The following is a 12,066-nucleotide window of genomic DNA, read 5'->3' as shown; positions in this document are numbered from 1 at the left end:
TATTAGGAGAGAGAACATTCATATTTAGATGTTCTCTCTCTATCCTGTAAAGAGATATAGAGAATGTCATATATGAATGATCTAGTGGAGTAGAAAGAGATATGAAGGATGAAACTAAATGAAGATATGGATGACCAAATTTAGATGAGCTGTTGGATGCTCTTAAGAGTATGGCTGCAGATCTGCGATGTGATGTGATGACGTTTGTGAAGTTCATGTGAAATTTCCAGTGCTACCCTCTATCGTGTGATTTGAAAAAGGTGTTTGAGATAGTTAAGATCTTAAAATTGATGGATTATCAGGCTTTTTATACTATTTATATATAATATTTTTAACAGAACATGTTGTTTAAGAGTTTGAAAAGCATATTCGTGATAATCCAAAATTCATAATTGGATTAGAATATAGGCTAAGCTAACAAAAGGGTTGGTGATAGGTTACTTTCTGGATGATGTCTTTCCATCCAATGATGTTCTGATTGTATGTCTTATGTTTCTCCATTTACTTCCCCATCCCAAAATAAATCTAAAATAAGTGACTATGTTAGCTAATTTTAGATAAATTAATACTCAAATAAAATGGTATTCATGTCCCTATCTATTTATGATTTTGGTGATGGAAGGATGTACAATAATTATACATTCCCTTATTTATTTTGGTTTCTTTAGTTCTAAGCCCTAAAATAGTCCTTTGTTTTAGGATAAAATTTTGATCAAAATAATCATCTATTTTAAGACGGATGTAGTATATTTTAAGTAGGTAAGTATTTAAAAATGTTGTCCAAGTAAAAGCCAACTATTGTAAAGAAATCCGCATAACTTACGATCAATGTTGTAAACAAAATGATCCAGTTGGGCTAGTACTCCTGCCTGCTGTGGTAATTATCTGATGTTGGAAGTGCGTACTCTACTATACTAGTACCTCACTCCGTATGGCTGGGATTACCGTATCTTTCCGCTTTTGCTTATACTTTTTAGCGAAAGTTTTAATTTTCAATCTTAAATTTATAACTGGTTTTGAGTTTTTATTGTAGTATATTTTTTGACCTTTGATTTTAGATCACTGAGAACACATATATAAAAATTCTATTTATAATTTTTTACAAATATATTATTTCATTGTTTCTCTAAAAAATGAAAGGATGACCACGTATGATCATCTAGGGATGATTGTAATGATATATCTGTAGACGAAAAATAATTTATAAATAAAATTTTTATATATATATTCGTAGCGATCAATATCAAAGGCTGAAAATATAAGATGGGGGTGGCTTACATAAGCAAAGGAAAAAAATGCAGTTAATGTTGCTGTATCATTTTGTAATTTTTTAAATCATAAAATGCATGATACAGGAATTTACCGTTTTACCTCAATGGTCTTCGTGATCCAGGAAGAAGAAAAATATTGTCCCCTTTATCTTTTGTTTAAGAAAGAGTGTACTTATTAGGAGTCTAAAATGCCATTAAACGTGTGAACATATAATATGGGGTCTTATCGAGAGTTTGAATTAATATGGAAGATCAAAGAGAAATTTGAGATTTCGTCGCTGCTCAACGTTGGTTTTGGTGCTATGCCATCACACAAATAGGTTTTGATAAAGAGCCATACTTAACTGGGTGGGCTTCGATGTTTTGTCATTTTAGCTCATTTATGCATTTTAGATGTATTTTCTGTGAAATTAATTACAAACAGTATTATTTTGCCCCTGTCTTCCTCATTGAACCGGACCAAAAAATCGTAAACGAGGGAAGAGAGATCCAGAGCAGCGACCGGTGGTGCCGCCCGCCCGCGTCGAGATCCTCCCACCGCCGGCGCCATCCTCCGCCATCGCGCCTCCCGCTGTCGGCGCTCGGGCCAGCCCGACTCCCCGCCCCTCCGGCCCAGACGATGTCGTCCGACAACGCCAAAGACCCTCCCGCTGTCGGCGCCCTCCTCCGTCGTCGCGCCTCCCGCTGGGCGCTCGGGCCAACCTGACTCGCTGCCCCTCCGGCCCAGCCGACGTCGCCCGCCCACGTCGAGACCCTCCCGCTGCCGGCGCCCTCCTCCACCACCGTGCCTCCGCTGCCGGTGCTCGGGCCAGCCCGACTCGCCGCCCTCCGGCCCAGCCGATGCCGCCCGACGACGTCGCCCGCCCGCGCCGAGACCCTCCCGCTGCTGGCGCCCTCCTCCACCACCGCGCCTCCCGCTACCGGCGCTCAGGCGCCGATGCCGCCCGCCGGCGCATTTGAAATTTTTTGAAGTTTTTAAATTTAAATTTTGTCTTATAAACATAAGCATAATTGAAAATATAAGACCGTTGGGTTTGTATCGTTTCAACCCTAAATTTAAGTTTTGGGATCAACCCGCACACTCTAGCAAACTAACGTAACCCAAACTGTTTCGCAGTTTTTGTGTCGGTTGCTTTAGGTCTTGCACAAGAGTATCTTCAAGATAGTTCTAATATTTCACTCCCCAAAACTCATGTATTGGGTCCATAAAAAAATATTGAGCATAAAAATTACACTTCGTCTAAAAGAAGGAAAAAAGTGAATAACTTGTATTGAGAACACATATGTTTTTAAGTTAATTCCTAAAATTTAATTGTATGGATAACTCCTCTTGAAAATACTCTTAATCTAGCTCGGCTCACTCCACGACCCTTCTCAGCCGAATGGTCTTTGTGATTCTCAAAGAAGGAAAATACTTTATTGGGTACAGATGTAGCGGGTATTTCCTGTATTTTTTTAAAGAAAGAGGAAGAGATATTCCCTTCATAATAAGCCAAGCACCATGTTTAATATCCCAAAGAAAAAAAATTCTAACGTGACTCACTCGCTATCGGATTGTGTACTTCAACCGCAAACGACTCTCTCCCTGAGTAATATTAGCGACGGTTTTTATTGACCTATATCACCCTACAATGCACCAGCTGAGATCCTCACTTCTACGTCCTCACCTCTCGAATCCAACGGCCCACATCCATCCATCTTGCAATCAACGGCTTGGATCATCCCTCGCATAGCATCTCCCCCTTTGCCCCAGCGCCCCTCACGGCCTCACATCACCCCTCACGTCGCCTCGACCCTTCACGCCGCCTCCACCGCAGCGCCGCCCCTCTGCCTGCGCCGCCTCCCTCCATAGTCGTCGCCGCGCCCGCCGCATCCGCCCCCAAGTCGCGGACCTGCCGCCTCCCTCCATCGTTGTCGCCGTCTCCGCCCCCCAGTTAGCCGACCCCCCCCCCCCCCCGCCTCCCTCCTGGTCGTCGCCCTCCGCCCCCCGTTCGCCGGCGCCGGCCCGCCGCCCTCTCCGCCCCCGTTCGCCGACCAGTCGTATGTACGTGCATTCACATATCTTGCTTGATGAGCACATAAGCATTGTGTGACCTTTAATTAATTAATTATCCTCACGACAGAAAGAACAAACAGACTATATGGAGTCATTGACTCCCTCCCATTTTTGTATGGTAATTGCTGAATCAGAAATTCACCTGAATTTGGGCATTCTTGATTTTGATTTGCTGGCATTTGATATAAGATACAGTGCAATTGTGTATAGACATAATTGCTGAATGGAGTAGTCAACTAAAATTTTGGTTGCTCCAAGCATTTCTGAAAGAACCGGTTACCCTGTATTTAAATTAAGCTAATAAGTACATCTGAAAACAAATATACAAGAATGCCAGAAATTTGCAAGAGTAAGAAGCATTTTTTTCCATACCTTAAATTTAAATGCAAAAGTGATATCTGAACTGTCAATCCGAAGCATTACTCTCCGGAGCTTATCTTTTTTGGATTGCCCTAGCTTCATGAATCCCTACAACATAAATTCCACAAATACTTGAAACATTTTTTTTCCATTTTGGATTAGCCTAGCTTCATAAAACACAGGTGTTTTGCATACCTGATCGCTTAATACGAGTATTAGGCATGAAAATTCAAGCATTCAAACTGTATGATTTGTTGATCTGCAAATTTCTATGTATGATTTGTTGAGCTGCAAAATGGCATTAAATTAGATAGTTTAGAGTAATGAGGTCGAGTGTAGTCTGAGTTTCTGTGAGTAGTCTGATGCTGATGCTGATGCAAATCCTGCATTTGGGGGCTGTTTAGTTCCAAAAAATTTTCACCCAAAAACATCACATCGAATCTTTGGATACCTAAATAGAATATTAAACGTAGACAAAACGAAAAACTAATTGCACAGTTATGTGAGAAATCGTGAAACGAATCTTTTGAGCCTAATTAGTACATGATTAGCCATAAGTGCTACAGTAATCAATATGCGCTAATGGCGGATTAATTAGGCTCAAAAGATTCGTCTCGTGGTTTCCAGGCGAAATCTGAAATTTATTTTATAATTAGACCACGTTTAATACTTCAAATGTGAGTTTAAAGTTTTGATGTGATGTTTTTGCAAAATCTTTTTGCAAACTAAACAAGGCCTTGATATGGCTGGCTGCTCTGCTCTGCTTGCTGCTGCTGCAGCATCACCACTTGCTCAAGCTGGACCACTCTACAAACTGTTTCGTCACAGTGGCTACTTGTTGCATGATAACCGTAGAGTTTCAAGTTTTGTTTCTTTCATGTGATCAGTAGTGGGACTGACTTTCTTGTTCTGGGACCAATTTGAAGGGATCATGGTTAAAGTTTTAAAATCAATACAGGTGTTAAATTGCAACACAATTACTAATTAGAAAACACAAATTAATCTTACAGTTTCCCTGTTAGCTTCACCATAGTCCATTGCAAGCCAGGTATATTTCTTTGCATAACATTTAAAGATCTTGCGATCTGACCAATGGTTATTGGTTTTGTCATGGAACTTCCCCTCAAATTCATATACTGCTTGTTCACGTGATGGAGAGGGATCATGTAGCTTGTCCCCGTGCACCTACCCTCCCCCATCTATTGTAAACCATGAAGCTTCCACCAACATCAGATTCTAAAATTAACACATCAGTTAATGATCTATCAAACACTATACATTATTCAGAGATTGAAAAATTGAAAGTATGCACCCAGAATACATTTTATGAAGAGTTTTACTTCCATCCTTCCTTTTGTATCTCGAGGTACCGGTACCTCGCGGTACCAAATCGTTTCTGATCGTTGGATCCAACAGTGCACATCCTACTTACTAGATCCAATGGTAAGAAACAATTTGGTACCTCGAGGTACCGGTACCTCGAGGTACAAAAGGAAGTATGAAAGTAAAACTCTTTTATGAATGGTGCATTTGATCTTCTAAAAGAAGCGTACTCAATTCTGTGAAATAAGCAGGTAATTATCAAAGTAAGATAGCCTCATGGATCAAATTCATATAACTCAACTGTTAGAAGAGAGGGAATGTCATTCTGATCTCAACTGATCAAAGAGATAGAGGAGAGAGTTGTTGAAGAAACCTAAGGCTTGGATGATATAGAACTTATTATTGTCATCTCCGACATTAGTCTGGTTCATGGTGGAATCATAGATCTCATCACCCTGCAATAGAAATCAATAGTTAGTAAAAGGCATAGATAAAGGCATAAAGAACAGCGGTTTATAAAGGTATAAATGATGAAATTATAATGTGAAGAGAAGACCATGAGATAAGCACTCTACCTACAGTCAATACTGAATACATAAATTAGGGACTCGATCATGTGCTTTCCATAGACTAATCTTTAAATACAGTCAATACTGAATACATAAATTAGGGACTCGATCATGTGCTTTCCATAGACTAATCTTTAAATACCTGAAAGAATTAGACATGCTACATTTTGAGCACAACAAAATACAGATACATCAATGAGTAATGTAAATATGCTGCTAAACTGAAAATAATGCAATGTATTAGGCAGTAAATTGCTGATGATAATATTTATGGTGTGAATAACATTTTTTTTTATATTTTCATGTTCATCCTGAAGGGGCTGTGTTCTGCTTGAAATTAACATACAGTGCTATAGGTAGCCGACGAGACGATGACGTTTCTCGGTTTCTGTCCCTGCTTTAGCTTCTTTAACTGATACATCTTATATCGGTTTCCATCATGTATATCAACTTAATTTTAACGCCCTTCTTCTTAATTTTCCTTATTAATTAACTAAGACTGATGTTTGTTTTGATCTTTAGAGGTATTGCAATTGCACAGCAAATAGTTGGTTTTTTTGGTTTGATACGGTATCATATTTTTGTTGATGTGGATGGGAATTTTTGTGCTTTTCTTTTTTGGTTGAAATTGGGAATCCAGAGTACAATGTAGCTGCTGCCAACCTATTGGTAATTTTCCAAACTATCCAGAGTAAAATGCGAATTTTACAGGTATTCTTTGGGCGGCAAGGATAACAAATCAGTTACAAGCATTAAGACCCAGTTTGGATTCCTATGGACATTTTTTAAGTCCTTGTCACATCGAATGTTTGGATACTAATTAGAAGTATTAAATATAGACTATTAATAAAACCCACCCCATACTCTAGACTATTTCACGAGACGAATCTATTAAGCCTAATTAGTGCATGATTAGCGAATGTGATGCTACAGTAAACATTTGCTAATCGTGGATTAGTTAGGCTTAAAAAATTTGTCTAATGAAATAGCCTTTATTTATGTAATTAGTTTTGTTATCGGTCTATATTTAATACTCCTAATTAACGTTCAAATATCCGATGTTACAATAGACTAAAAAAAGTCCCAGATCAAAACAGCCACTAAGTTTTCAGAATGCTTGTTTATTCTTGCCGTCATTTTGGTATGGTTGACTGATATCACTCGTTGCTTGCAGCAGGATGAAATCAGGTTCAAAGCTGGAAACCACACAGGAGCATTTGTACTTCTAAGATGAGAAAGTAGAGTCGTATTGCCTTTTGGCTTTTGAAATCACTCATGTACGGTGTTACAGAAAACCGCAATGTGTTACAATGCATCATGAATAACTATTGCTTGGAGATTTTGCTGTTGCACATTTTTCACACAATCTTGCCATTACAGAACTTAAATCTCGACCACTCTTCAATGATCTCTTCTTTATGTGCCAATCTTGTAGCGCAAGCAAGCTGATATGCCGACACGGCATAAAACTTCTATTGAAGTTGTACAAGCTCGATTAAGATGGTGATTGGTTGCATTTGTATAGAACAAAATCAAACGATAAACGAAAAATAATTTGTAAGTAAAACCTATATATATATATATATATATATATATATATATATATATATATATATATATATATATATATATATATATATATATATATATATATATATATATATATATATATACACGTATTTAGGTTGTAAAATAAACTTCGGTAAAAAAATCCTTAAAACCAACTCCAAATTTAAAATTAAAAACTCAAATTGGCTTATAAATATAAGTAAAAGCGAAAAGACAAGGAAAATACTTACTGTAACAAGGAAGTTATCAACAACAAAAGTTCACCGAATGAGATGAAATCAATCATATGTGGTTGATCATTATCAAAATATAGAGATGAAAAAGGATCGTCCCTATCTTTTTGCTTCTGGTTATGTTTATAAGCTAAATTTTGAATTTTCAATCTTAAACTTATAGCTAATATTTTAGGGTTCTTTTACCAAGTTTATTTTTCAGCCTTGGATTTAGATTGCTAGGGATATACATATTAAAGTTTTATTCATAAATTATTTTATGTTTGCAAATATGTCGCAAGCAACCACCCGCAATGTGAACAAACATTTGTCCATCATAGGGTCTGCCAGTTTGAAAGCAAAGCCATATAAAATCGGAAGGCCAGAATCACTTTACAATCAGCCAGCTGCTCAAATATACAGTTATTATTTTATCAGCTTACATGGAGCATATACAAAATATCTACAAAGCAACCGGACCATTTATCCATTGTGATAATTCCATTATCAAGTTGAAACTTGTGTGAAAAATTTATGAAAACCTATCAGGAAAGTATGGAACAAATATTTAGAGCTACTCCTCTAAGTTTCCACAAATATAGCTCATGTTAGATTCGACGTAAAAGATCACTAATCTTCTGGAGTCCTTCTAGAGCTGCCTTTGCTTTAGCTTGATCTATGTTACCAAGAACAATTTCCTGTGATTTATCCAGCGAGGTCGAGTGTAGTGATGGTTGAAACAACAAGTCAATAACCTGTTAAAAGTCAGAAAATCAGCCAAATAAGAAAGTAGCATATTGTTCTTATGGTTTGAGCATTGTTTATACCTCTGGAATTACACGTGTTCCTTCTTCATTCTTTTGTACTATCTTAGACAAAAACAGGACAGTACTAAAATATGGGAATTATGAACTATATTGCCAACTCTCGTGTTTAGTAGTGGAATATAGGGATTATACACACAACCAACATAAAGTAGGATCTCAAGATGAAAATGCATCAACCATGGAGTAAAGTTATATCACATGTGTGCCACAGGTTTTTTGTTCAGAAAATAATAGGGTGTACAGTAGTAAGTTACTCTCAAGTGGAAATACGTAGTAACACTTTTGTACTTTAAATCTTAAAATCAATAACTTTCTGTCAAGCATGGTTACCTCAATGTTTTCAACCATAGATTCCCCAAGTGACCTTAATGTTTCAATTAACTCTTTGTCAGCCACATTTGAACTTGAACCTAGTTGAAATGTTTCTTTGTGACCACCTCCACGCACAGAGAAATTCTGTTGATCTTTTCTCTCTGATTTTCCATTAACCAAACATAGTTTATTCTGTTGTGATTGCTGATAATCCACCAATGCACATGTTTGAATGGCTGCGATTGTCACTTCATCAATCTTATCGTTATGCACAGCGAGTGGGTCAGGCTCGCTAACCACCTTATCATCATGGTAAGCACATGGCTCATCTGCATGATGAGTTTCATGGTCATTATCAGTACCACATGATAATGTTGTACTGCTGTCTCTTGATAAATTCCCAGATGCAACTCCAAGAGGATCTCTTATATCAACAGAACTGGAGCAATAACCTTCATGCAGTCCTGCCTCCCCTACATTGTTTGAGGTGCCCCTGATATTCTCTGCAGTACATTGATCAATATGACTTGTTTGCTCTCCTATAGGCGTGTACAGTGTACTTGTCAAATTTACTGGAACTGTACCAGAGCTATGATGTTCATCAGCAGTAGTGGAAGTCAAATTGCTATCTTCAAAATTATCATCCTTGGTTCTGGAAACATTTGACTCAGTGTTGGATGAACCTCTTCTGAACAAGCCTCTTCCCTTTATCCTATTAATTGGACCACCACTTCTTTTCTCTCCTGACATCTGGAGTATCTTCCATGTCTCTTCCCAGTAGTTGGGTGGGGTCAAGGGAGATTTTCCTCTCAGAGGAGATGAAGGAAAATTTGCTTCTAGAGCAAAAGGTTGCAACAACTTGGCTTTATTAATCAAGCTTTTTAAGTCAATGTCTTCAGGAAAATTTAACAATCTCACTAGGCATGAAGTTGCATGTTCACTTCCTAGCAAGGAAGATCTAAGGTGGAGCATCATTGCGACTGCCATTGACAAAATCAGGGCACCACGAGGTGAGCATAAAATCTTAAACTGATAGTCTGCTTGATTCTTTATGTCTGCACAATATGAATGGTTAGGACAAGAGAAGATCTCATCCCAAATAAACAGAAGATTGTCAAGTGAAAATTCACGACCGAATAGAACTCTCAGCCATCGTAGCCCAAAATACTGGGGCTCTACTCCCAACTCCACCAAATGACTGTGAAGAGAGGAATCCACACTAGCAAGCAAGTGATATATTGCACATGATGCCTCCCTTACAGGTGTTAAACCTGTGCTTGATTCCGGCGCAGGACTGAGAGAATAGAAGTCAGTAATAGCAACCACACCTTGTACACCATTCATCAAACCATGCATCAAATTCTCAAACATACAATAAGCATCATGCTCCATAAACTTTTCTGACAAAATAATTCCCAGTTCCCCCTCTGCTCCATATGCATCATTAATCAAGAAAAGGTCCCTCGTGTTAGGATCAAGATCCTCCAAACTTCTTATTTTAGCTGTACTACCCTCAATCGTGTGTGGCCTGTCACTCCTGTTCAGTTTTATCCTATCAGGAAATGTTTGGCCATCAAAATCATCACCCAAAAGCTCTTCATGAAACTCCCTGACTTGTTTGAAGTAGTGCACATCAGAGTGGAGGACATAGAGAAGAGGGGCCAAGAGCTCATGCATTCCTACAGAAAGAAGGAATTTTATTTATGTCGAAAAAGTATAGATGGATCTTTGGTGCAGTTAGAACACTAGAAAGTAGTTTCATATTTGATTGGATTAATGAAGAGATATTACCTACATGGAAGAAATAATTATCATTAAATTTATAGTCCAAACAAACTTATGTTCAACATGCTAATGTCCATGGACTTCACAATGTTACATTAATACACTATCAATTGCCAAATCTAAGGCCTTGGAACCAATTCACTTGGACTATGACGCCTCATTTTTAGGTATATTGTATTGCAAGTTTGCATCTTTAGATGGAATCTGTGAATTTTAGGTTGCATGAGAAGTGTATGCATCGATGCTTACCTTGTTTGTAACCAAACTCTGGGTATCTAAGGCTCCAAACTAACAATATACGCCCAAGCATGGATTGACATGTGCTTGTTTGGAAGAAATTCCCCAATTCAGGATATAGCCGGGACAGATCTTGGTTTAACATTTTCTCTAGTTCTGCATTTCTGAAATATTGGCCCCAAGTGCTTTCTGCATTGATGATATAACATAATGGTTAGAACCAAATAACACAAGGCAATGAAACTAGATAGTAATCTGTTTGTGAAGAAAAATGTCACCAAATATGCAGCCAATGCCACTTTCTTATATTGCCTAGGATAATGCTGAATCAAGAAAGTATCCAATTGATGTGTTCTGTTAATTTTGGGCAATCCATCGTCACCTAAGGGCCGATGATGTTGCAACAAAAAACATGGTTTCTGGCAGTTCAGCAGACTCAACAACCTCCTACGCTTCATTCTTACTTCTAGAGTTTTAGTAAGAGAATATCAGAATCAACATATCACAACCTTCTCCCCCAATCCACCCTGACCCTCTTATGTAACTCTAGCACCAAACAGTTAACATATATTTGGCTGTTCTGTTTCAGTAGCCGTTATGATACTAACAAAAAACCACTGAACATCATATGTAACAGACAAAACCAACAAGTATTTAATTCAAAAAATGCCTGGTGATGAAAGTAAAGACAACTCAGAGGACATGAACTGAAGGGCAAGAGCAAACCCACCTGGGTTCTGTGACAGTGGATTCTCCACAACAAGGTCAGGAGCATTTTCTTCATCCTTTGAAAGATGGGGATCTATTAACAACCTCCGCCGTAAATTTGCATATCTACAACAATAACATGTCACGAGGCAGGAGTCAAAAAACTTTGGACCCAACAAGCTTGCATTTTTTGCTCCCCATACTAACAAGCAGAGCAATTAATAATAGCATAAGTGAAGCATAAAATTGTAGCTTGAGTACAATTGGGCACTCCAATAGCTCAGCAGTTCGTTACCATTGAATCTAACGGGTGATCAAAATCGAACCTTTTGCCGCGAATTAATCGAGCAATGATAAACAAACGATTGATTGCAAAACAAAATAAAGATAGCTAAGCATTCCAAGAAAGGAAAGCATCGCCGGAACCAAAGCCATTTCAAGAACGGAATTCCCCTCGGCCCTGACCTCCGGCGGGAGTCCGCGGCCGCCCGGCGGAACTCCTCTGTGGACACGGAGGCGAAGCCCGGGAGCACGCCGAGATCGGCGCGCCACCGGGCGCCCCGGAGGCCGAGGAACCGCTGCCTCGACGGAGACTCCGGCATTGCCTGCCGCCTCAGCTCCGGCTCCGGCTCCAGCCCTCTAACCGATCAGGCAAGAAAGCACGCGCAGTTGCGCAGGCCCGGTGAACGACGGAGCGATCATCGCCGGCTGGGTCGATCCGCGGCCACGGCAAGGAAGGAATTGGGGGGGCGTTCTTGGGAGGTGGGGATTCCTTGGGGGAAATGGGAAGAGAAGGAACCAGGGGGAGGAAAGCGTCTCGGTGACTTGTGTTTGTTG

At 39.1% G+C, this 12,066-nt stretch overlaps 1 protein-coding gene across 1 annotated transcript; it reads right to left on the bottom strand.

The window, feature by feature from the left end:
• Window positions 1-7,729: 7,729 nt before the first annotated feature.
• On the bottom strand, window positions 7,730-12,066 carry LOC102722304 (TBC1 domain family member 5 homolog B-like). Its single transcript, XM_006656265.3, has 5 exons — window positions 11,695-12,066; window positions 11,252-11,355; window positions 10,534-10,710; window positions 8,518-10,178; window positions 7,730-8,115 (listed from the first exon to the last, which is right to left on the bottom strand). The coding sequence occupies exons 1-5, from the start codon at window positions 11,829-11,831 to the stop codon at window positions 7,969-7,971; spliced, it is 2,226 nt and encodes a 741-aa protein (XP_006656328.1). The 5' UTR covers window positions 11,832-12,066; the 3' UTR covers window positions 7,730-7,968.

The sequence above is a fragment of the Oryza brachyantha genome, chromosome 6 (genome assembly GCF_000231095.2).
Source record: "Oryza brachyantha chromosome 6, ObraRS2, whole genome shotgun sequence".
Lineage (NCBI taxonomy): Eukaryota > Viridiplantae > Streptophyta > Magnoliopsida > Poales > Poaceae > Oryza > Oryza brachyantha.
This window is presented reverse-complemented; position numbering and strand designations above follow the sequence as displayed.